The sequence below is a fragment of the Heterodontus francisci genome, chromosome 28 (assembly GCF_036365525.1).
Source record: "Heterodontus francisci isolate sHetFra1 chromosome 28, sHetFra1.hap1, whole genome shotgun sequence".
Taxonomy (NCBI): Eukaryota; Metazoa; Chordata; class Chondrichthyes; order Heterodontiformes; family Heterodontidae; genus Heterodontus; species Heterodontus francisci.
The window spans coordinates 18,628,074-18,655,213 of NC_090398.1; the positions used below are offsets into that span (position 1 = coordinate 18,628,074).

The 27,140-nt window shown below is 45.4% G+C and overlaps 1 protein-coding gene across 3 annotated transcripts in view; it reads left to right on the plus strand.

Moving 5' to 3' along the window:
- The window catches only part of LOC137385111 (NACHT, LRR and PYD domains-containing protein 3-like), a 168,436-nt gene that overhangs the window by 87,769 nt on the left and 53,527 nt on the right, over window positions 1-27,140 (plus strand). For all 3 annotated transcript variants that reach the window (XM_068059892.1, XM_068059891.1, XM_068059893.1), the window contains exons 4-6: window positions 18,748-18,914; window positions 21,080-21,251; window positions 21,357-21,422. In XM_068059892.1, coding sequence (XP_067915993.1) covers window positions 18,748-18,914; window positions 21,080-21,251; window positions 21,357-21,422 — 405 coding nt within the window. The remainder of the gene's footprint in view (window positions 1-18,747; window positions 18,915-21,079; window positions 21,252-21,356; window positions 21,423-27,140) is intronic.

Here is a 27,140-nt window from a genome sequence, read left to right on the forward strand (position 1 = left end):
AGTTACAAGGTTAAGTTGGAAATGCTGGGGTGAGGGGCAATTTGCTCAAGGTGTACAAGATTATGACAGGTTTAGATAAGTTAGATAAAGAAAAAGTGTTTCCATTCACTGATGTACAAGGACTAAGGGACACAGACTGAAGGTTTTGTGTAAGAGATGCAGGAGGAATGTGAGAAGAACCTTTTTTACACAGCGAGTGGTAATGACGTGGAATTCACTGCCCACGAGGATGGTGGAAGCAGAGACAATCAGTGATTTCAAAAGGAAATTGGATGGACACTTGAAGGAAATGAACTTGCAGGGCTACGGGGATCAAGCAGGGGAGTGGGACTAATTGGATAGTTCCAATGAGAGCCAGCATGGACTCAATGGGCTGAATGGCCTCCTTCTGTGTGGTAAATGACTCTTACTCAGACACAACCTTCCTTTATCAAATCCATGCTGACCTTCTTTGATTAACCTGTGTCTCCCAAAGTGAAGATTAATCTTGTCTCTCTGAATTTCTTCCAATAATTTTCGCACCACTGAGGTTAGGCTGACTGACCTGTAATTGCTCGCTCTATCCCTTTCTCCCTTTTTAAATAATGGTACAATGTTAGATATGGTTGTCTAGATCACAATGTTCTCCACAAATTCCCACTTGCTGCAGTTAAAGCCCTGCCATGACCATTCCGTTTTATTGATTTGATTAGTTGATTATTTTAAAAATTATTTTTAATTGATCAATTATCTTAGCATAATTAATTGTTTTTTCTGGTTAAAGTTAGTAATTTAGTAAAGTAATAGCAAGTTAAAGTTTCCTAGTTTAGAGACAAATCAAAAATGGTCACCAGCAACTGGAGGTATATAAAAAATAAAAAGCAGCATCTCATTTCCTCTCTGCACTGAATTACAACTTGCACCAAATTCTTGACTTTAGCTCTCTGTTAACAAAACACTCTTTCCTGACCACTGTGTGGCAGTAAATATTGTTCACTTAGATAGAGTTTATAACTCACCCAAGTTACAACTGTTAACTCAGCTTCCTGTTCCAGTTATTAACATCTGTTCAGATAGTCACTTTCAGCTGATTGACAGTTAACTCTCACTGACAGGCAGTTTCTGTTAACTCGGTGTCTTCACTAACTTGCAGGCCCTTTTACAGTTTTGTTAAAGTCAGTCAATTTCTAAATGTAAAACTAAATTTTAGCTTGAGAAATAATTATCAGGGAATCCCCCTGCACCAAATTCCTGACTTTAACATTCTGTTAAGAAAACGCTTTATTCCATGCTCACTGCCGTACAAATACTGTCTACTTATATCGAGTTTAGTTGCCACAATTTTGCCCATACATTTAATCTATCAATACCTTTGTTGAATTTTATGTTTCCACTGTGTACAATGCTACTGATATTGTGTCATTGGCAAACTTGGATATGTGGTTTACTGTCCCATCATCTACATTGTTAATAAGTATGGTGAATAGTGGAGGCCCCAACACAGATTCTTGCAGGACACGAGTCACATCCTGCTGATTGGATAATTCAGATCCTGAACCTGTTCTTGGGAAAGGTTAACCACAGTGTCCTCTCCCCACACATGTTGCTTGACCTGTTGAATATGTCCAGTATTTCCTGCTTTTATTTCAGATTTCCAGCGTCCACAGTATTTTGCTTTTTATAATACGACAAGAAACTGGTTTGTTATTGGTGAAAAGATGTATGTTACCTCCCTGGTACAATCCCTTCCTACTGCTGTCTCCACCTTCTCTCACTCCCACTTCTCCCCAATCCCCCTCTGCTCTCCACAATCCCACCTCCTGCAGTTATCTATACCCCATCCCTGTAGTTCTCTCTAGTCTTGACTATTCTAATGCTCTCCTGGACAAGCTTCCATCTTCCATAAACTCATTCAAATCTCTGCTACCAGTATCCTAACTCATACCAAGTCCTGTACACCCATCACCCTGTACTGGCTGACCTACATTGGCTCTGGGTCCAGCAACACCTTTATTTTAAAATTCTCATCTTTTTTTTTCCAATCCCTCCATGGCCTGGCCCCTCTCTATCTCTGTAACCTCACCCAGACCCACAGTCCTCTGAGGTATCTGCCCTCCTCCAATTCTGGCCTCTTGTGAATCCTCAATTTTAATCACTCCACTATTGGTGGCCGTGCCTTTAACTGTTGAACACAAAAGCTCCAGAAATCCCTCCCTCATCCTTTCCACCTCTCTACCTGTCTTTCATCCTTTAAAACACTCCTCAACACCTATCTCTTTCACCAAGCAACTATCCTGATGTTCTTATGTTGCTGTGTTTTAAATTCTGTTTGATCATGTTCCTGTGAAGTGTGTTGGGATGTTTGATTACATTAAAGCCACTACATAAATGAAAGTGATAGTAGTGGTAGTACTAGTAACAGTAATGGTTGTATTGGCCTGTAAAGCCTGTCTTATCAATCCGATACTTGGGATATCTGGCTATCCTACTCTGCTATGTTCTTTCCTGTGTGTCATTCCCTATTGAATTTCCTGCAGATACTGTGCAGGATATTCAGACTGTCTACCCTCTGTGTCACTGTTATCCTGCGGAGACAGTGCCCGAGAGATGATTCCCCTTGTGGCACACACAGTAACTGCCCCCCTATGGTGGCACAGTGCCCTCTCTGCCCTCTTGTGACAGACATAAGAACATAAGAAATAGAAGCAGGAGTAGGCCAGACGGCCTCTCAAACCTGTTCCCCCATGAAATAAGATCATAACTGATCTGAACTTGGCCTGAAACCCATTTTCCTGCCTGATCCACATAACCCTTGATTGCTTCATAGTTCAAAAATCTGTCAGTCTCAGACTTTGATATATTCAGTGACCCAGCCTCCACGACATTCTGGGGGAGAGAATTCCAGAGATTCATGACCTTCTGAGAGAAGAAATTCCTCCTTATCTCTGTCTTAAATGGGTGACCCTTTATTCTGAAACTGTGCCCCTGAGTTTCTAGATTCCCCCATGAGGGGAAACATCCTCTCAGCATCTACACTGTCAAACCCCCTCATAATCTCATGTTTCAATTTGATCACCACTCATTCTTCTAAACTCCAATGTGTATGGACCCAAAGTGACCAAACTTTTCTCAGAAGACAACCCACTCCTTCATCCCAGAATTCAAACCAGTGAACTTTCTCTGAATTATCTCCCAATGCAAGTATATCCCCCTTTAAATAAAGAGCACAAAACTGTACACAGTACACTAGGTGTGGAAGATGCAGTGCATTGCCATTCTTTGGCTCGGTCAGTAGAGTGCAGGGCTGGGTGAGTGGGGTGCAGGTGCGAGTCTGGGTGAGTGGGATGCGGGCAAGGGGCGTGTTGAGGGGGATGTGAGCACAGGACTGGGTGAATGGGGTGCGGGTCTGGGTGATGGAGTGCGGGTGCAGACGCGGGGCTGGGTCGAGATAGTGTGGGGTCAGATTTGGAGGAGTGCAGAGATGTTGAAGGCTGGTCAGGGTGGAGATGTTTCAGTTGATATCCGAAGCTTTGTTCTAATTCTGCAGCCTGCATTAAACATTGTGAAGACTGAGGACATGGTCTTCACCCACTGCTACGAATTCTGTTCCCTCGCCATTGATTCCGTCCCCGTCGCAGGCAATGTCTCAGATTGAACCAGACTGTTCACAACCTCAATGTCCTGTTTGATGCCGGGCTGAGCTTCCAAGATGATATTCTGTTCATCATAATGACCGCTTCCTTCCACCTCTGTAACATTGCACATCTTCACCCTGCTTCAGCCCATCTGTGGCAGATCCCCGAATCCCTACTTTTATCATCTGTAGACCTGATTTCCCGAGGCTCTCTGGAGCAGCTTTGCTCCTTTCACCTTTCATAAACCCCCACCATCTGAAACCTCCTCCAGCGCTGCAATCCCCCCACCATCTGAACCCTCCTCCAGCCCTGCAATCCCCCCACCATCTGTAATCTCCTCCAGCCCTGCAATCCCCCCACCATCTGTAATCTCCTCCAGCCCTGCAATCCCCCCACCATCTGTAATCTCCTCCAGTCCTGCAATCCCCCCACCATCTGTAATCTCCTCCAGTCCTGCAATCCCCCCACCATCTGTAATCTCCTCCAGTCCTGCAATCCCCCCACCATCTGTAACCTCCTCCAGCCCTGCAATCCCCCCACCATCTGTAATCTCCTCCAGCCCTGCAATCCCCCCACCATCTGTAATCTCCTCCAGCCCTGCAATCCCCCCACCATCTGTAACCTCCTCCAGCCCTGCAATCCCCCCACCATCTGTAACCTCCTCCAGCCCTGCAATCCCCCCCACCATCTGTACCCTCCTCCAGTCCTGCAATCCCCCCACCATCTGTAATCTCCTCCAGCCCTGCAATCCCCCCACCATCTGTAATCTCCTCCAGCCCTGCAATCCCCCCACCATCTGTAACCTCCTCCAACCCTGCAATCCCCCTACCAGTAAATTCTCGCCCTTCCTCCAACTCTCTTCTCTTGTACATTTCACCCTCTCCTCACCATTCCTGCAGCTGTCCCAGCTATGCTCTGTAGTTGCTTTCCTAAACCTCTACTCCTCCTTCTCCTCACTTTGGACCCTCTTATAGCTCAATTCTTTGACCAATATTTTGTCCATCACAGCTTCTACCTCCTTTTATTCAGCGCCAATTTTTGTCTGACTCAGTTTCTTTGAAGTGCCTTGGGGTGTTTTTTCAATATTTAAAATGCTGTGGGAATATAATTTGTTGTGTGTTTATTATACCAGTGTCAACATGAGTGAAACAGCAGAGAAGTGGATTTTACTTTGTCTCAAATTTGGTTATAAATTAATGCCAGAGAATAACTTGAACTGTAGTTTGGTGATATTATTGATCTGAGACTGAAACACTGAGCAAAATACCCCAAGCTGCTTAACAAGAGCATTATCAATAAAAAAAAATGACACAGACACCGAATGAGATATCAGGGTACAGGACTAAAGCTTGGTCAAAGACCAAGGTTACAGATGGTTGGGGGAGATTGCAGGGCTGGTTTCAAGGGGAATTTTAAAGGAGGAGAGATTGTTAGCCAGAGTTTAGGGCCTTGGTAGCTGAAGGCACTGCTGCCAATGGTGAAGCATTTAAAATCAGGCTGCACTATGTGCCAGATTTGGAGGAGTGCAGAGATGTCGAAGGCTTGTAAACTGGAGGAGGTTGCAGAGATAGGAAGGGCGAGACTGTGGAGGGATTTGAATAGTAAAGATGAGGATTTTAAAATTGAGGTGTTGTCAGACTGAGAGCCAATGTACATCAGTGACCACAGGTGATGGGGAAATGAGACTTGGTGTGAGTTCGGATAGGAGCAGCAGAGTTTTGGAATATTGGTAAGGTAGAGCTGGATGTCATCGACGTGTATGTGAAATCTAATCCTGTGTTTTCGGATGATGTCACCATAGGGAGGGAGATCTACGTTTCCCAACCGAGGCAAGATGTAAGACTATTTTGATAAAAGTAGTTTCTTGAGACTAGAAAGAAGCATCACCAAACAACTTGTCCAGCTAACAGCTGAGAAAATCCAGCAAAACAGAAGGGAGGCACCCTGCTGTAAAATTCTACATGTTTAACTTATGCAGCAGTGAAATTAGAAATGATCCTCTGTCTTCAAACTGAAATTTCAACCTAGAGAGAAAACTACAAATACCCCAGGCCTGCAACTAACGAGAACTTGACTTCTGAGAGAATTCAACAGGTTTACTGTGAACCTCGGAACACTTCCTCACCTGAAAACTACTGACCCCCTTTTCCTCTCTTTCTGTATCTTTTATTTTTTTTTTATTTAGAGATACAGCACTGAAACAGGCCCTTCGGCCCACCGAGTTTGTGCCGACCAACAACCACCCATTTATACTGACCCTCCAGTAATCCCATATTCCCTATCACCTACCTACACTAGGGGCAATTTACAACGGCCAATTTACCGATCACCTGCAAGTCTTTGGCTGTGGGAGGAAACCGGAGCACCCGGCGGAAACCCACGCGGTCACAGGGAGAACTTGCAAACTCCGCACAAGCAGTACCCATAATTGAACCCGGGTCCCTGGAGCTGTGAACCCCTACAATCATTCATTTCAAGATGGCTCCTGGGCTATAAGCTCCCTAGGAAGCTCCCTTGCTGTGCAACTCTATCCACGGCCATCTGCTCCCTTTCTCAGTGCTTTCTCCCCCAATCTACCCTCTTAAACTGTTTAAATTCCCCTGGCTCTTTATTCAGCACGTTTTAGCCCTAACTACAAGTTAACAGCTAGTTTAATGTTACCTGGGCCCACTGCCCTCCCCCAGCCGTACCTGCTCTTTGTTTTATTCATTGAGCACTCAATGAAATTGAATGAAATCCGGACGAAATTACAAAGTACTCTGATCTTTTATCCTGCTGTCTACACCGTCCAGGGTGTCCGCGGCCACTGCGTGCGGTAAGTCCATTGTAGAGAGGAAGGAGCAGCGGAACCCTAGGGTAATAAGACTATTACAGAGGGGAAGCCTTGAGAAAAAGGTGCCCCGAACACGTCAAAAGCCACGAACGGCTCCTCGGCCACAACTTCAAAGCGCCCACGGGAGATGTGAGGCCCGTAGCGTATCTGTAGCGCAATGTCGGCAAATTCCTGCTGGTGCCGGCGCCCGCGGCTGTCGCTCACCCCCCGGAGGACGCGGATGAGCTTTCCCGGTGTCGATGGTGGGAACTGATGAAATGGTTTATTAACTGCACCCCCTTTTCACCCCCTTCCCCTTCCCAGCTCCACTCTCCCAGCTCACCGCCCACCCCCACCCCCTGCACCCCCTCCCCCCTTCGCAACCCCTTCCCAGCTCCCCCCTGCACCCCATTCCCCCTTCCCAGCTCCCCCTCGCACCGTCTTCCTTCCACCCCTCCCCCTCGCACCCCCTCCTCCCACCAGCATCCTCCTACCCCTGTGTAGGGGCCCGAACAGCCCCACTGCCTTGTGGGCGTCTGGGGAAAGACCAAGGCTAAGGGAGTGAACCCTAACAGAAAATCCGGAGCGGAACCCCGTAGGCGGTCATGTGTCACCATTGGCATGTTTCCGGCAGTTCCTGCAGCCATACCGGTGCCAAATGTCGTGCTCTGCACTCCTTTGGACCCCACCAGAAAGGCCGAGAGGGGGGTTTTGACACTTGGGCAATTCACAACCTCCATACATTCGCCCAGGGATGCGCCATGGAGAGGTCACTCCATAGTCGCCTCACAGCGACCGAAACAACACGTGAGGCAGCAGTTACGGGTTATAAGTCCAGTTCAATTGGCGTAGAGATTGGGTGCCACGGGTTGCCTTTGTCAGTGGGAGAGGTCATCGCACCTCACTGGACAGCTACCGCCCGCCTCAAACCGGGCAGCCCTCGGTCAATAAGGTTCTGTCCCACCACAGTCCACCTGCTTCAATGGGTGCTTGGAGCTCAGGGTCATTGCCCAAAACGTGGACTGCAACACCGCACCAAACAGCACGAAAAAAGGAAAGAAGGTACCAGCCCTTCGTTTTGCAAGCTGGAACGTCAGAACTATGTGTCCTGGCCTGTCGGAAGACCTTACACAAATCAACGATTCTCGGAGGACCGCCATCATTAACAACGAGCTCAGTAGACTCAATGTAGACATTGCAGCACTTCAGGAGACACGCCTCCCTGCGAGTGGATCTCTAAGAGAGCAAGACTACACCTTCTACTGGCAGGGTAGGGATCCTGAAGAACCAAGACAGCATGGAGTGGGCTTCGCCATCAGAAACTCTTTGCTCAGCATGATAGAGGCACCCTCAAATGGCTCGGAACGCATACTGTCCATCCGACTGTTCACCGCCTCTGGTCCAGTATACCTACTCAGCACCTATGCTCCAACACTCTGTTCCCCACCTGAAGCTAAAGACCAGTTCTACGAGGAACTCCATAATATCAATAGTAGCATCCCCAACACCGAACACCTGTTCCTGCTGGGGAACTTTAATGCCAGGGTTGGGGCCGACCATGACTCATGGCCCTCCTCCCTTGGGCGCTATGGCGGTGGAAGAATGAATGAGAATGGACAGAGACTGCTGGAGTTGTGTACCTATCATAACCTCTGCATCACCAACCAGGTTTCATGGAGGCACCCAAGAGTGCATCGTTGGCACCAGCTGGACCTCGTTGTCACAAGGCGAGCCTCCATAAACAAGTTCAAGTCAAACGCAGCTTCCACAGTGTGCACTGCGACACCGACCACTCCCTGGTGTGCAGCAAAGTTAGACGCAAACCAAAGAAGCTGCATCACTCCAAGCAGAAGGGCCACCCGCGCATCAACACTAACAGAATTTATTATCCACAGCTGTTACAAAAATTTCTAAATTCACTTGGAAAAGCCCTTCAAAACACTCCCATAGGGGATGCTGAGACCAAGTGGGCCCACATGAGAGACGCCATCGATGAGTCAGCTTTGACCACCAATGGCAAAATTGTGAAGAGGAATGCAGACTGGTTTCAATCTCATTTTGAAAAGCTGAAACCTGTCACAGCCGCTAAGCGCATTGCACTGTTGAACTACAAGAAAGCCGCCAGCGAGTCAACATCTGTAGCACTTAAAGCAGCCAGAAGCACTGCACAAAGAACAGCCAGGCGCTGCGCAAATGACTACTGGCAACACCTATGCAGTCATATTCAACTGGCCTCCGATACTGGAAACATCAGAGGAATGTATGATGGCATTAAGAGAGCTTTTGGGTCAACCATCAAGAAGATCGTCCCCCTCAAATCTAAATCAGGGGACACAATCACTGACCAACGCAAGCAAATGGACAGCTGGGTTGAGCACGACCTAGAACTGTACTCCCGGGAGAATGTTGCCACTGAGACCGCCCTCAATGCAGCCCAGTCTCTGCCAGTCATGGATGAGCTGGACGTACAGCCAACAAAATCGGAACTCAGTGATGCCATTGATTCTCTAGCCAGCAGAAAAGCCCCTGGGAAGGACGGCATTACCCCTGAAATAATCAAGAGTGCCAAGCCTGCTATACTTTCAGCACTACATGAACTGCTTTGCCTGTGCTGGGACAAGGTGGCAGTACCTCAGGACATGCGCGATGCCAATATCATCACCCTCTATAAGAACAAAGGTGACCGCGGTGACTGCCACAACTACCGTGGAATCTCCCTGCTCAGCACAGTGGGGAAAGTTTTTGCTCGAGTCGCTTGAAACAGGCTCCAGAAGCTGGCCGAGCGCGTCTACCCTGAGGCACAGTGTGGTTTTCGAGCATAGAGATCCACCATTGACATGCTGTTCTCCGTTCGCCAGCTACAGGAGAAATGCCGTGAACAACAGATGCCCCTCTATGTTGCTTTCACTGATCTCACCAAAGCCTTTGACCTCGTCAGCAGACGTCGGCACTTCAGACTACTAGAAAAGATCGGATGTCCACCAAAGCTACTAAGTATCATCACCTCATTCCATGACAATATTAAAGGCACAATTCAGCATAGCGGCACCTCACCAGACCCTTTTCCTATCCTGAGTGGCGTGAAACGGGGCTGTGTTCTCGCACCTACACTGTTTGGGATTTTCTTCTCCCTGCTGCTCTCACATGCGTTCAAGTCTTCTGAAGAAGGAATTTTCCTCCACACAAGATCAGGGGGCAGGTTGTGCAACCTTGCCCGTCTAAGAGCGAAGACCAAAGTACGGAAAGTCCTCATCAGGGAACTCCTCTTTGCTGACGATGCTGCTTTAACATCTCACACTGAAGAGTGTCTGCAGAGTCTTATCGACAGGTTTGCGGCTGCCTGCAATGAATTTGGCCTAACCATCAGCCTCAGGAAAATGTACATCATGGGACAGGACGTCAGAAATGCTCCATCCATCAATATCGGCGACCATGCTCTGGAAGTGGTTGAAGAGTCCACCGACCTAGGCTCAACTATCACCAGTAACCTGTCTCTCGATGCAGAAATTAACAAACTCATGGGAAAGGCTTCCACTGCTATGTCCAGACTGGCCAAGAGGGTGTGGGAAAATGGCGCACTGACACGGAACACAAAAGTCCGAGTGTATCAAGCCTGTGTCCTCAGTACCTTGCTCTACGTCAGCGAGGCCTGGACAACATATGTCAGCCAAGAGCGACGTCTCAATTCATTCCATCTTCGTTGCCTCCGGAAAATCCTTGGCATCAGGTGACAGGACCGTATCTCCAACACAGAAGTCCTCGAGGCGGCCAACATCCCCAGCTTATACACACTACTAAGCCAGCGGTGCTTGAGATGGCTTGGCCATGTGAGTCGCATGGAAGATGGCAGGATCCCCAAAGACACATTGTACAGCGAGCTCGCCACTGGTATCAGACCCACTGGCCATCCATGTCTCCGCTTTAACGACGTCTGCAAACGCGACATGAAATCCTGTGACATTGATCACAAGTTGTGGGAGTCAGTTGCCAGCGGTCGCCAGAGCTGGCGGGCGGCCATAAAGGTGGGGCTAAAGTGTGGCGAGTCGAAGAGACTTAGCAGTTGGCAGGAAAAAAGACAGTAGCGCAAGGGGAGAGCGAACTGTATAACAGTCCCGACAACCAATTTTTTCTGCAGCACCTGTGGAAGAGTCTGTCACTCTTAATATTGGCCTTTATTGCCACTCCAGGCGCTGCTCCACAAACCAGTGACCACCTCCAGGCGCTTACCCATTGTCTGTCGTGACAAGGAGGCCAAAGAAGAAGAAGCCGACAGTAATCCCATATTCCCTACCACCTGCCTACACTAGGGGCAATTTACAATGGCCAATTTACTTATCATCTGAAAGTCTTTGGCTGTGGGAGGAAACCAAAGCACCCGGCGAAAACCCACGCAGTCACAGGGAGAACTTGCAAACTCCGCACAGGCAGTACCCAGAATTGAACCCGGGTCCCTGGAGCTCTGAGGCTGCGGTGCTAACCACTGCGCCGCCGTGCGTGCGTGCGGATATGACAATTTCAGGATAAGGCGTGTTGCTCAATAAATAATTGATCTCTTTTAAACCTACAAGAAAACCTGTTACTGTCTGTTCATTTGACAAATACGACTCCAAGGGGTTAAACCCGAATTGCATAACCACTTTCTGCGGTCAGATGGGAGTTGAACAGTGGGAACCACCCAAACCCCTCACCATGTGGTCCTAACAGGAGATCGTGCCAGAAGAACCTGATCTTATTTTTGAAGATGTGCTGAAAGTATTAGACAGGGGAATGTCTATGGATATTATTTATATGGACATCCAGAAGGCATTTGATCTAAAAGCAAAATACTGCGGATGCTGGAAATCTGAAACAAAAACAAGAAATGCTGGAATCACTCAGCAGGTCTGGCAGCATCTGTGGAAAGAGAAGCAGAGTTAACGTTTCGGGTCAGTTCCGAAGAAGGGTCACTGACCCGAAACGTTAACTCTGCTTCTCTTTCCACAGATGCTGCCAGACCTGCTGAGTGATTCCAGCATTTCTTGTTTTTGGTTGAGGCATTTGATCTAGTTCCTCAGAAGAGACTGTTACTAAAGTTGAAGCTCAGAATTGAAGACAGATTATTGACCAGTTTAGGAAATTGGCTGAGTGGCAGGAGACAGAGAGTAGGGATAATGGGCAGGAATCTGATTGGCAGGATCTGACTAGTGGTGTCCTGCAAGGTTTGTATTGGGACCTCAACTTAGATAACAGATTAGAAAGCCACATATCCAGGTTTACTGATGGCACAAGATAGGTTGCATTATCAGCAGTGTCGATGGAAACTGAAAATTACAATGATATATCAATAGATTACGTGAATAGACAAAACTGTGGCAAATGGATTTCAGTATAGGCAAATGTGACGTCATCAACTTTCTAAAATGGATAGAACATTACTTTCCAAATGGCAAAAAGCTAGAAACAGTGAAGGTCCAAAGAAACTTGGAAATTCATGGACTTGATTATAAAAATGTCATGAACAGGTACTAACAATAATCAAAAAGACTAATGGAATACTGGCCTTTATATCCAGAGGACTAGATGTTCCACTACAGATATACAAAACCTTGGTTAGACCACACCTGGAGAACGGTGTTCAGTTCTGGGCACCAAACCTTAGGAATGATCTATTAGCCTTGGAAGGAGGATAGTGTAGATTTATCAGAATGATGCCTGGATTGCAAGGGTTAAATTACGAGAAGTTACACAAACTAGGGTTGTATTCCCTGTGTTTTGGAAAGTTAAGGGTTGATTTGATCAAAGTTTTCAATATATTTTGGGGAAGAGATGAGGTCAATATAGAGAAACTAGTTCTATTGAATGGGGAGTCTAGGATGAGGGGATGTAGTTAAAAGAAGAGCCCAACCTTTCAGGAATAAGATATATGGAACACTTCTACACACAAAGGAACTCACTTCTGCAACCAGCAGGTGATGCTCTCTCAAATATTGATTTTAAATCTGAGATTGATAGCTTCTTGTTAACCAGGGGTATCAAAGATTATGGGCCAAAGGCGGGTATATAGAATTAGGTCACAAATCCGCCAGGATATCACTGGATGATGGAACAGGCTCGAGGGGCTGACTGGCCTCCTCCTGTTCCTATGTCCCTCAATGTAATAAGTATGTATATATTGAAAGAATAGGAAGGGAAACAATATTTCTCGGTCGTTTTGCAGACGATCGAGAATGGAGATGGGATGCGGGCGGGGGGGGGGCATGAATTGTGGGAAAACTCCTGGAGTCTGTATTTTGAGCTCGAACTAGTGACCATTTAGAGATACAGGAATGGTTTGGGGAGCTGGAGCTGATAACAAAGAACAGAGCAGCACAGGAACAGGCCGTTCTGCCCTCCAGGCCTGCGCCGATCTTGATGCCTGTCTAAACGAAAACCTTCTGCACTTCCGGGGACCGTATCCCTCTATTCCCATCCTATTCATATATTTGTCAAGATGTCTCTTAAACGTCGCGATCATATCTGCTGCCACCACCTCCCCAGGCAGCAAGATCCAGGCACTCACCACCCTCTGTGTAAAGAACTTGCCTCGCACATCCCCTCTAAACTTTGCCCCTCTCACCTTAAACCTATGTCCCCCAGTAACTGACTCTTCCATAATATAAAAGCAAAATACTGCGGATACTGGAAATCTGAAACAAAAACAAGAAATGCTGGAATCACTCAGCAGGTCTGGCAGCATCTGTGGAAAGAGAAGCAGAGTTAACGTTTCGGGTCAGTGACCCTTCTTCGGAACTGACAAATATTAGAAAAGTCACAGATTATAAACAAGTGAGATGGGGGTGGGGCAAGAGATAACAAAGGAGAAGGTGCAGATTGGACCAGGCCACATAGCTGACCAAAAGGTCACGGAGAACAGGCAAACAATATGTTAATGGTGTGTTGAAAGACAAAGCATTAGTACAGATTAGGTGTGAATACACTGAATATTGAACAGCAGCAAGTGCAAACCTGAAGAAAAACAACCTGAAAAAAACAGTGGGTAAGCAAACTGAACAAACTAAGATGAAATGAAATAAATGCAAAAAAAGATTGTAGAAAATGTAAAAAGGAATGTAAAAAAAAGGAAGAAAAAATAACTAAAAATGAAAGTAAAATGGGGGGCTGTCATGCTCTGAAATTATTGAACTCAATGTTCAGTCCGGCAGGCTGTAGTGTGCCTAATCGGTAGATGAGATGCTGTTCCTCGAGCTTGCGTTGATGTTCACTGGAACACTGCAGCAATCCCAGGACAGAGATGTGAGCATGAGAGCAGGGGGGAGTGTTGAAATGGCAAGCAACCGGAAGCTCAGGGTCCTGCTTGCGGACTGACTCTTCCACCCTGGGAAAAAGCTTCTGACTATCCACTCAGTCCATGCCGCTCATAACTTTGTAAACCTCCATCGTGTCGCCCTTCCACCTCCGTCGTTCCAGTGAAAAGAATCCGAGTTTATCCAACCTCTCCTCATAGCTAATACCCTCCAGACCAGGCAATATCCTCGTAAACCTCTTCTGTACCCTCTCCAAAGTCTCCACATCCTTCTGGTAGTGTGGCGATCAGAATTGTACGCAGTATTCCAAGTGTGGCCTGACTAAGGTTCTGTACAGCTGTAACATGACATGCCAATTTTTATACTCTATGCCCCGACCGATGAAGGCAAGCATGCCATCTGCCTTCTTGACTACCTTATCCACCTGCATTGCCACTTTCAGTGATCTGTGGACCTGTACGCCCAGATCTCTCTGCCTGTCAATACTCCCAAGGGTTCTGCCATTTACTGTATACTTCCCACCTGCATTAGACCTTCCAAAATGCGTTACCTCACATTTGTCCGGATTAAACTCCATCTGCCATTTCTCCGCCCAAGTCTCCAACCGATCTATATCCTGCTGTATCCTCTGACAATCCTCATCACTATCCGCAACTTCACCAACCTTTGTGTCATCTGCAAACTTACTAATCAGACCAGCTACATTTTCCTCCAAATCATTTATATATACTACAAACAGCAAAGGTCCCAGCACTGATCCCTGCGGAACACCACTTGTCACATCCCTCCATTCAGAAAAACACCCTTCCACTGCGACCCTCTGTCTTCTGTGACTGAGCCAGTTCTGTATCCATCTTGCCAGCTCACCTCCGATCCCATGTGACTTCACCTTTTGTACCAGTCTGTCATGAGGGACCTTGTCAAAGGCTTTACTGAAGTCCATATGGACAACATTCACTGCACTTCCTTCATCAATCATCTTCGTCACTTCCTCAAAAAACTCGATCAAGTTGGTGAGACATGACCTCCCCTTCACAAAACCAAGCTGCCTCTCGCTAATAAGTCCATTTGTTTCCAAATGGGAGTAAATTCTTTCCCGAAGAATCCTCTCCAATAATTTCCCTACCACTGACGTAAGGCTCACTGGCCTATAATTTCCTGGATTATCCTTGCTACCCTTATTAAACAAAGGAACAACATTGTCTATTCTCCGGTCCTCTGGGACCTCACCTTTAGCCAATGAGGATACAAAGATTTCTGTCAAGGGCCCAGCAATTTCCTTCCTTGCCTCCCTCAGTATTCTGGGGTAGATCCCATCAGGCCCTGGGGATTTATTTACCTTAATGTTTTTCAAGACACCCAACACTTCTTCCTTTTTGATAATGAGATGACTGAGACTATCTACACTCCCTTCCCTTGACTCATCATCCACCAAGTCCTTCTCTTGGGTGAATACTGATGCAAAGTACTCATTTAGTACCTCACCCATTTCCTCTGGCTCCACACATAGATTCCCTCTCGTGTCCTTGAGTGGGCCAACCCTTTCCCTGTCTACCCTCTTGCTCATTATATACGTATAAAAAGCCTTGGGATTCTCCTTAATCCTGTTTGCCAATGACTTTTCATGACCCATTTTAGCCCTCCTGACTCCTTGCTTAAGTTCCTTCCTACTTTCTTTATATTCCTCAAGGGCTTCATCTGTTCCCAGCCTTCTAGCCCTTACGAATGCTTCCTTTTTCTTTTTGACTAGGCTCACAATATCCCTCATTATCCAAGGTTCCCGAAACTTTCCAAACTTATCTTTCATCCTCACAGGAACATGCCGGTCCTGGATTCTAATCAACTGACGTTTGAAAGACGCCCACATGTCAGATGTTGATTTACCCTCAAATAGCCGCCCCCAATCTAAATTCTTCAGTTACTGCCTAATCTTGTTATAATTAGCCTTCCACCAATTTAGCACCTTCACCCGAGGACTACTTTTATCCTTATCCACAAGTACCTTAAAACCTGCGGAATTATGGTCACTGTTCCCGAAATGCTCCCCGACTGAAACTTCAACCACCTGGCCGGGTTCATTCCCCAATACCAGGTCCAGTATGGCCCCTTCCCCAGTTGGACTATCTACATACTGTTTCAAGGAGCCCTCCTGGATGCGCCTTACAAATTCTGCCCCATCCAAGCCCGTAGCACTAAGTGAGTCCCAGTCAATATAGGGGAAATTAAAATCACCCACCACTACAACCCTGTTACCTTTACATCTTTCCAAAATCTGCCTACATATCTGCTCCTCTATCTTCCGCTGGCTGTTGGGAGGCTTGTAGTAAACCCCCAACATTGTGACTGCACCCTTCCTATTCCTGAGCTCCACCCATATTGTCTCGCTGCATGATCCCTCCGAGGTGTTCTCCTGCAGTACAGCTGTGATATTCTCCTTAACCTGTAATGCAACTCCCCCACCCCTTCTCCATCCCCCTCTATCCCACCTGAAGCATCTAAATCCCAGAAGGTTTAGCTGCCACTCCTGTCCTTCCCTCAACCACGTCTCTGTAATAGCAACATCATCATAGTTCCAAGTACTAATCCAAGCTCTAAGTTCATCTGCCTTACCTGTTATACTTCTCGCATTGAAACAAATGCACTTCAGACTACCAGTCCTGCTGTGCTCAGCAACATCTCCCTGCCTGCTCTTCCTCTCAGTCTTACTGGCCTTATTCACTCGTTCCCACTCAGTTATTTCACCTGCTGTCCTACTGCTCTGGTTCCCTCCCCCCTGCCACACTAGTTTAAACGCTCCTGAGTGACACTCGCAAACTCGCAGCCAGGATATTTGTGCCCCTCCAGTTTAGATACAACCCGTCCTTCTTGTACAGGTCCCACCTGTCCCAGAAGAGATCCCAATGATCCAGATATCTGAAACCCTCCCTCCTACACCAGCTGTTCAGCCACGTGTTTAGCTGCACCATCTTCCTATTTCTAGCCTCACTGGCACGTGGCACAGGGAGTAATCCCGAGATTACTACTCTAGAGGTCCTGTTTTTTTAACTTATTACCCAACTCCCTGAACTCCCTCTGCAGGACCTCATCACTCTTCCTGCCTATGTCGTTAGTACCGATGTGTACTACAACCTCTGGGTGAACCCCCTCCCCATTCAGAATGCCCCCTGTCCATTCAGAGACATCCTTGACCCTGGCACCAGGGAGGCAACATACCATCCTGGAGTCTCTTTCACGTCCACAGAAGCGCCTATCTGTATCCCTGACTATAGAGTCCCCTATAACTATTGCTCTTCTGCACTTTGTCCCTCCCTGCTGAACAACAGTGCCAGCCGTGGTGCCACTGCTCTGGCTGCTGCTGTTTTCCCCTGATAGGCCATCCACCCCAACAGTATCCAAAACAGAAACAACAACAAGAATTGCTGGATTCACTCAGCAGGTCTGGCAGCATCTGTGGAAAGAGAAGCAGAGTTAACGTTTCGGGTCAGTGACCCTTCTTCGGAACTGACAAATATTAGAAAAGTCACAGATTATAAACAAGTGAGGTGGGGGTTGGGCAAGAGATAACAAAGGAGAAGGTGCAGATTGGACCAGGCCACATAGCTGACCAAAAGGTCACGGAGCAAAGGCAAACAATATGTTAATGGTGTGTTGAATGGTGTGTGTAACACACCATTAACATATTGTTTGCCTTTGTTCCGTGACCTTTTGGTCAGCTATGTGGCCTGGTCCAATCTGCACCTTCTCCTTTGTTATCTCTTGCCCAACCCCCACCTCACTTGTTTATAATCTGTGACTTTTCTAATATTTGTCAGTTCCGAAGAAGGGTCACTGACCCGAAACGTTAACTCTGCTTCTCTTTCCACAGATGCTGCCAGACCTGCTGAGTGAATCCAGCATTTCTTGTTTTTGTTTCAGATTTCCAGCATCCGCAGTATTTTGCTTTTATTTTAGTATCCAAAACAGTATACTTGTTAGAGATGGGGATAGCCACAGGGGATTCCTGCTCTGACTGCCTGCCCCTTCTTGCGGTGGCCCATCTATCTGCCTGCACCTTGGGTGTAACTACGTCTCTAAAACTCCTGTCTATGATGCTTTCTGCCACCTGCATGCTCCTAAGTGCATCCAGTTGCTGCTGCAACCGATCCATGCGGTCTGTGAGGAGCTGCAATTGGGTACATTTCCTGCAGGTGCAGTTTTCTGGAACGCTGGAAGTGTCACGGACCTCCCACATCTCACAGGTGAAGCACTTCACCCCTCTAACTGACATTTCTATCATTAATTAATTAATAAATTAATTAACAATAAATTTTTATTAAATCCTGACTAAATTAGGTTACAATAAACTCTATGGTTCCGAGCGCTAGATTTCTGCTATAAAAGTTAAATGCTAAATACAGTAATCTCCTCCCTTTGGTTTAGTTACTCCTCTACTTATTAATTAATTAGTTAATTAGGGTTAATTAGTTTATCAATGTTTTATTTTCAGATTCAGTGCAGATTCCCTACCTGCCAATCAGGTCACAGCTTTCCTGTGACGTCACTTTTTCAGTGTTTTTTCTCTCTTTTTTCCACCCGAGGTAAGTTACTCACTGCTCTGGTACTCCGCCCTCCAAGTCTTCTCCCAACCAATCACCTTGCAGCGCCCCTCTGATGTCACTGTTGGCTTTTTTTTTCAAAACTCCGGCGCGCTGGAAGAGCTCCTCTCTGCTCCCAGAAGGTAAGAGACTGGGCCTCAATCCTCGGGGCCGATTTATTGGCTCCGCTTTCGGCGTTCTCTCCACAGGTCCGCTCCGCTCCCGGAAGGTAAGATGAAGGTAAATCATAACATGAAGGTAAATTATGTTTAGCAAACTTCTGCAGTGCTTAAGAAGTGATTATACTGGTCAGTGGAATGTGATACATATGGTGTTTCTCTGTTTTCTGAAGTTGTTTGGTAATCTGGCTCACAGGAGGTTTCAGCTGTTTGATATCAGAGGAAATGTAACAGTCCGGATAGAATACCGATAATGTGTTTAGTTTTCTCCATTTGTGTTCACAGATCCGAACTCCACAATCACTGATTTCCTGACAAAGTGCGACGATTACCAGCTGTTCAAGTTGATGAAATTCTACCGGGAGAGACTAGAACAGGCGATTGAAGAAGAGGTGGAGGGACTCAGTCTCATATTAACAGACGAGGACCATTTCACTGGACAAGAGCATCAAGTAAGTGGGAGGGATACAGAATGAGGTTAATTTATTCTAACATCACAAAACTGACAGAATATGGTAACGTGGGAACAAAGGAAATGCTGATTGAAAAATGACCAAGGTCTGACTCCGGGCAGTCACATACTGCACTGATAATGGAGTTGTTAACTGATCTCTGAAGGATATTGGATGGGCACTTGAAGGAAATACACTTTCAAGGCTACAAAGATCGAGCGGGGAAGTGGGACTGACTGGAATATTCACCGTAAAACAGTAAAGAAATGGATAAAACGGCAAATACCGTGAATCTGACAGCATGGTCTGAAGTGGTGAAAATATCAGTGGATCCATCAGTATCTATACAAAGGACAGGGTAGAGGTTCAGGTATAACTTGTGTCTGGACTGAAAACAAAGGGAAAGAGTTTTGGTCGGACTGGAAAAAGGAGGGAACAGAGGCAACAGACAGGATTTAGAGAGAAGACAATGAGCTACCCAGGAAGCTACTTAATAGTAAATCAGGGAACTTAAAATGATAAAAATAGCCTGGGGTTAAAAGCACAGAAGAGGTGAAATGAAGAAAATATGGGAAACTAAAACTGAAAACAACCCCAAAAAAACTGTAGGGGCAGAAAAACCCGACTGTTTTCCCATCAATGCTGTGCATTTAATCCATCAGATACTTTCACAATCTTGAAGACTTCCATCAACTTATCTTTTAATCTGCTCACCTCGAGTTGAATGATTCCTAAATTCTCAAATCCCCACATTAACAAAAACTCCTCAGCCCTGGTAACATCCTGGTGCATCTACAGGAAAGTTTCTCCATTGTTTTTATTTCCTTCCAATAACGGAGTGTCTGAAACTGTCCACAGCTTGCTCAGTTATTTTCCCGTGTGCTCTTGATGTGGAATGTCACTTCCCAGGTGGAACATCAGGAAATTGAGCTCATTCACTGTGTAATTTTCTGCGCCTGTGCTCTCGGTGTGGAATGTCACTCCCCATGTTCTCCCTGTTAGACATTGGAAATATTGACATCATCATCTGTTATTCATATCCTATAAATTCTCCATCAGTTATCTTGGGCCCCACGCCCTGAAATTCACTCCTGCAATCTATCCTCCTCCCATTCCTTCTTAAAACTTACCTTTCCTTTAGGTTTTGGTCACCTGTGCCAATTTATCCTGCTTTATTTCGGGTCTGTTGTCTGATTCCGTCTCTGTGAAGCATCTTGGGACATTTCTTGACATTAAACATCCTATATTAAATGTATGTTGTTGATGGAAGTCCTGACTATCCATTGCTGGATATGTTCTCCCGGTTACTGAGGTTTCATACTGGCAGCGGGTGTACAAAACATTGAGTATCTGGCATTTCAATTACTGAGGGGAATATATATGGAGTGATTGGATTTTCAGTATTATAATTATTGGTCGATTCTCCTGACTGATAAATCAACAGGGGTTGTTTCGATTGGTTGGTGATAATTTCTCAGACAGTTTTCTCACTGCTTCCCTCAGTTCAGAATCGTCCTTCCCTGTCACTTGAGTTCTGATTCACTGCTGTTTTATTTCTGAGTAAATCACAAAGTGTGACAGCAGGAAATAAGTGTGAGAAACAAGTGGATCATATTGTCAATCAGTATCTGATGTCATGTTGGACACTGAAGGACAGAGAAAACTAATCCCATTAAAATACTGCAGATTCTCAGTGATTCCTCACTCTCCTAGAACAATACTTCTGATTTTGGATTTAGTTTTATCACATTTATTTGCCATGGTTCAATTCTGGGTACTGCCTGTGTGGAGTTTGCAAGTTCTCCCTGTGTCTGCGTGGGTTTTCGCCGGGTACTCCGGTTTCCTCCCACCACCAAAAGACTTGCAGGTTGATAGGTAAATTGGCCATTATAAATTGTCCCTAGTATAGGTAGGTGGTAGGGAAATATCGGGACAGGTGGGGATGTGGTAGAGAATATGGGGTTAATGTAGGATTAGTATAAATGGGTGGTTGATGGTCTGCACAGACTCGGTGGGCCGAAGGGCCTGTTTCAGTGCTGTATCTCTAAATAAATAAAATAAAAAAATAAATTCAGCCCATGTTCAGAATGGATCAGTACCCGGCCCAGTGACTGCTTTCTGTGCTCAAAACTGAGAATTCATATATTCATTATTATTCTTTACAGAAAGTTACTGAGCTCGTGGAGAAGGGAAACCGGGTGGACAGTTCCAAACTTCTCCTAAATCTGGTGATGGAGAAAGGCTCTCGGGTCCGAAGGCTGATGTGGGAATCCTTTGTGAAAATGCGCCACAGGTTACCAAAGTTGGAGACAATACTGAAAGAAATACAGGAACTCGGTACGGTAAAATCACACACTGAATTCAACTTCAGATTCAAACACTGCAGAATTTACTATAATATTACACAAATCTGATTTCATGAAAATTAATTGATTTTAACAGGTTCTGATTCATTTGATTATATGGACATCGTACGTGGTTTATCTGAATTACCCAGCCACCTGAAAGGTAAGTGATGACATGGAGATTTCAAACTGTTTATTTCACTTCCGAGAATCAGAATGATTGACTGTAGCCGTTTGTTTAAGAGATTGACAGAATCTGGGAATCAGAAAATCAAAGGCTGGAGAAACAAGATTGAACATTGTTTGGATTTGTTGTCAATTCTCAAATATTCTGCGTAGATTCAAGTTACAATTCATATGATTTCTGTCATATCCTGTAAATATGTGAACATTGTATTTCACTTAATCCAGCTGCTGATCATTATTATTTCTGAAGTCTTACACACACCTGGCAGGATCCTGATAAGCTGTGAATCTTAAGACAAACCTCCTGTGTGCTGCACAGATGCTCTGGGCTCACAGTAAAGAGCAGTGCCTTGACCCAGATATTAAGGGTTTCCTGCACCCCGAGCAATATGTCCCACCAAAATGATGAGCAGGAAAAGACCGGATGGTCCATCAAACCTACCCCACACCATGAAGGCTCAACCATTGTGTTTAAACACTTCATCCCTCCCTCACCCCTTACCCCCACAAGACACCACCCCCACAGCCAAGCAAAAAAATGGAAACACCCAGAGCCAATATGGGAAAATGTGCTCTGTAATATTCTTCTCTGACTCCTTCCTGCCCGCACCCCCCTCCCCCCAGGCCATTGAAATCAATCCAGGAGATCACATGGACCACATTTTACCTATAAAGACACTTACCTGCCATATGATGAGATCTCTGTCCCAGTCAGGAACTGGTCCAGCTCCCTCTTGAAGATATACAGAGAGTCAGCAGCCAGCATCACATTCCAGAGGCTCACAATTCTCTGGGAAAGAAGAACTATCGAACATCCAGTTTATTCCTGCACTTACATAGTTTAAATGTACCAACATGCGAACATACAAATTAGGAGGAATAGGCCACTCAGCCCCTTGACCCTGCTCCGCCATTCAACAAGATTATGGCTGATCTGATTGTAACCTCAACTCCACCTTTCCCCCTACCCCGATAACCTTTCACCCCCTTGTTTATCAAGAATCTATCCACCTTTGCCTTAAAAATATTCAAAGACTCTGCTTCCTCCGCCTTTTGAGGGAGAAAGTTCCAAAGACTCACGACCGTCTGAGAGAAGAAAATCTCTTAAACTCTATCTTAAGTGACCGATCCCTTACTTTTAAACAGTGATCCTTAGTTTAGATTCGCCCACAAAAGGAAACATCCTCTCCGCGTCCACACTGTCAAGACCCCTCAGAATCGTATGTGTTTCAATCAGGTCACCTCTTACTCTTCTAAACTCCAGCAGATACAAGCATAGCCTGTCGAACCTTTGCTCATAAGACAACCCACCCATTCCAGGTATGAGTCTAGTAAACCTCTGAACTGCTTCTGACGTATTTGCATCCTTCCTTAAATAAGGAGCCCAATACTGTACACAGTACTCCAGATGTGGTTTCACCAATGCCCGGTATAGCTGAAACATAACCTCCCTACTTTTGCATTAAATTCTCCTCGCAATAAGCGATAACATTCTATTAGCTTTCGTAATTACTTGCTGTACCTGCATACTAACCTTTACTAATTCATGCACTAGGACACCCAGATCCCTCTGCAACTCAGAGCTCAGCAATCTTGTGCCTGGAGTCGGAGGAGGTAGGGGAGGTCCTAAATGAATACTTTGCTTCAGTATTCACTAGTGAGAGGAACCTGGTCGTTTGTGAGGACAGCATGGAACAGGCTGATATGCTTGAACAGGTTGAGGTTAAGAGGGAGGATGTGCGGGAAATTTTGAATGATATGAGGACAGATAAGTCCCAGGGGCCAGACGGGATATACCCAAGGATATTACGGGAAGCGAGGGAAGAGATTGCTGCGCCTTTGGCGATGATCTTTGCGTCTTCACTGTCCACTGGAGTAGTACCGGATGATTGGAGGGTGGCAAATGTTGTTCCCTTGTTCAAGAAAGGGAATAGGGATAACCCTGGGAATTACAGACCAGTCAGTCTTACGTCGGTGGTGGGCAAATTATTGGAGAGGATTCTGAGAGACAGGATTTATGATTACTTGGAAAAGCATGGTTTGATTAGAGACAGTCAGCATGGCTTTGTGAGGGGCAGGTCATGCCTCACAAGCCTTATTGAATTCTTTGAAGATGTGACAAAACACATTGATGAAGGAAGAGCAGTGGATGGTGTGTATGGATTTTAGCAAGGCATTTGATAAGGTTCCCCATGGTAGGCTCATTCAGAAAGTAAGGAGGCATGGGATACAGGGAAAGTTGGCTGTCTGGATACAAAATTGGCTGGCCCATAGAAGTCAGAGGGTGGTAGTAGATGGAAAGTATTTAGCATGGAGCTCGGTGACCAGTGGTGTTCCACAAGGATCTGTTCTGGGACCTCTGCTCTTTGTGATTTTTATAAATGACTTGGATGAGGAAGTGGAAGGCTGGGTTAGCAAGTTTGCCGATGACACGAAGGTTGCTGGAGTTGTGGATAGTGTGGAAGGCTGTTGTCGGTTGCAACGGGACAATGCCAGGATGCAGAGCTGGGCTGAGAAGTGACAGATGGAGTTCAACCTGGAAAAGTGTGGTGATTCATTTTGGAAGGTCGAATTTGAATGCGGAATACAGGCTGAAAGACAGGATTCTTGGTAGTGTGGAGGAACAGAGGGATCTTGGGGTCCATGTCCATAGATCGCTCAAAGTTGCCACCCAAGTTGATAGGATTGTTAAGAAGGCGTATGGTGTCTTGGCTTTCATTAATAGGGGAATTGAGTTTAAGAGCCGCGAGGTTATGCTGCAGCTCTATTAGGCCCTGGTTCGACCACACTTGGAATATTGTGTTCAGTTCTGGTCGCCTCATTATAGGAAGGATCTGGAAGCTTTAGAGAGGGTGCAGAGGAGATTTACCAGGATGCTGCCTGGACTGGAGGGCATGTCCTACGAAGAAAGATTGAGGGAGCTAGGGCTTTTCTCATTGGAGCGAAGAAGGATGAGAGGTGACTTGATAGAGGGGTACAAGATGATGAGAGGCATAGATAGAGTGGATAGTCAGAGACTTTTTCCCAGGGTGGAAAGGGCTATCACCAGGGGGCATAATTTTAAGGTGATTGGAGGAAGATTTCAGGGAGATGTCAGAGATAGGTTCTTTACACAGAGAGTGGTGGGTGCATGGAATGCGCTGCCAGCGGTGGTAGTAGAAGCAGGTACATTAGGGGCATTTAAGAGACTCTTGGATAGGTACATGGATGATAGTAGAATGAAGGGTAGGTAGTTACTTAGATCTTAGAGTAGGTTAAAGGTTCAGCACAACATTGTGGGCCGAAGGGCCTGTACTGTGCTGTACTGTTCTATGTTCTATCTCTCACCATTTAAATAATATGCTTCTTGTTTATTCTTCCTGCCAAAAGGACAATTTCACATTTTCCCGCATGATACTCCGTTTGACAGATCTTTACCCACTCAAGTAACCTATTTATATCCCTTTGTAGCCTCCTTATGTCCTCTTCACAACTTATTTTCCTCCCTATCTTTGTGTCATCGGCAAATTTAGCAACCATACCTTTGGTCACTTCATTGAAGTCATTCATGTAAATTGTAAAAGGTTGAGGCCCCAGCACTGATGCCTATGGCACACCACTCATTACATCTTACCAACGAGAACAATGGCCCATTTATGCCTACTCTCTCTCTTTTCAGTTAGCTAGCCAATCTTCTAACCATACCAATATGTTACCCCCTGCACCATGAGCTTTTATTTTCTGCAATAACCTTTGAGGTGGCACCTTATCAAATGTCTTCGAGAGATCTAAGTATAGTACATCCACCGGTACCCCTTTATCTACAGCACATGTAACTCCCTCAAAGAACTCCAATAATTTGGTTAAACCTGATTTCCTTTTCACAAAACTATGTTGATTCTGCCTGATTACTTTGAATTTTTCTAAATGCCCTGCTATAATGTTTTTAATAATAGCTTCTAACATTTTCCAATCTAATAGACCAGTGATGTGCACAGTGTCAAAGTGGTGTTTTATGTTTTATACTGATTAGTTCTATGAATGCAACCCAATACTTAAATAGTTTTAGCTATGAACCTTCAGTGATCTGTGAAAAATAACACCATGATGTTTTTTCCCCTCTCATACTCCCTCATTATTGCTCCCTGCAAATGATATCCATGTTCTCTGTTGGCCCGACCAATGTGTGTGGCAATACATTTAATGAAGTGGAATGTCATTGGCCAAGTGTGGTCCTCTTCCCTACCATATCTAAAATGTCTTTGGATTTGATTGCCCTCCTCGACCGTCTTAACCCTTGCACAGATATTGTTGTCATCTGCAAACCTACTTCCCATACTCCAAACACCACTGTCCAGGTCATTAATACAGACTGTGAAGAGTAGCAAGTCTAGGACCAGTCACTTGTACCATGTCTTCAAGCTGAATCACATCCGTTAATTACAACATTTTGGCTGCATGATTGAAGACAATTCCTAATCCAGAGTTACAAATTTCTACTGATACATCAAGATTCCATCTTCTGAAGTAACCTCGTGTGAGGAACCTTATCAAAGACTTTCTGAAAGTCCAAGTAGACAATGTGCACTGGATTTCCCTGATCCACTATCCTAGTGACTTCCTAAAAAAAAAACTCCGCAAAATTTGTGGGGCCCAAGCTTTTTTTTTTCAGAAGCTGTATTATGAATTTCTATTGGTTTGTTCCTTCCCCTGTGACCATAAAGGACATCTCTTCTATCCCTTCAGGCTGAAAGGCCAGTAGTTTCCTGGTGCCGATTTCTCTCTTTTGAAACTGTAGGAAAAGAGGTGGAGAAATATGAAACATTAAAACATTATAATTTCACAGCACAGAATGAGACGTTAGAAAGTATTTGATCGAATCTGAGAATATATGTAGATGTTCACACAATAGAACATTAGTCCATGAAGAAATGTGAGGAAAAGACGATGGTCAGAATGACTGGGAAGTTAGTTATTAGCTAACTTCCTCATGACAGTGAAAGAGAGAACCTTATTCTACTCAAAGAAGAACCTTTAACTCTGGAGTTGTTTCTGACCCCAATGTAATGACAAACAAAAACATAGTTTTAATTTCTCAAACCTGAATAATAGGAAACCAGGACCAAAATTAAACAATGCAATATATTGTTTATTCTTTCCTGGGATGTGGGCATTGCTGGCAAGGCCAGCATTTGTTGCCCTTCCCTAATTGCCCTTGACAACTGAGTGGCTTGCTTGGCCATTTCAGAGGGCAGTTAAGAGTCATCCACATTGCTATGAGTCTGGAGTCACATGCAGGCCAGACCAGATAAGGATGGCAGATTTCCATCACTAAAGGACATTAGTGAACCAGATGGGTTTTAACGACAATCGATGATAGTTTCATGGCACCATTACTGAGACTAGTTTTCAATTCCAGATTTTTATTATTTAAGTGAATTTATTAATTGAATTTAAATTCCACCAGCTGCCGAGTTGGGATTTGAACCCGTGTCCTCAGGGCATTGCCTGGGCCTCTGGATTACTAGTTAATTATGGGGATTCTGGTGCTCTGGATTACTGGTGTATTTATTGGTAGGACAGTTCAGATGAACTGCGAATGTTTTCTGCTTTAACATTACACTGGGTGAAGTGGGCAGTAGTTCCATTTCTAATTATAATCAGTAACGTGACAGGACTGTTTTGCATTGATTGATTGTAGTTTTATGTGCAAAAC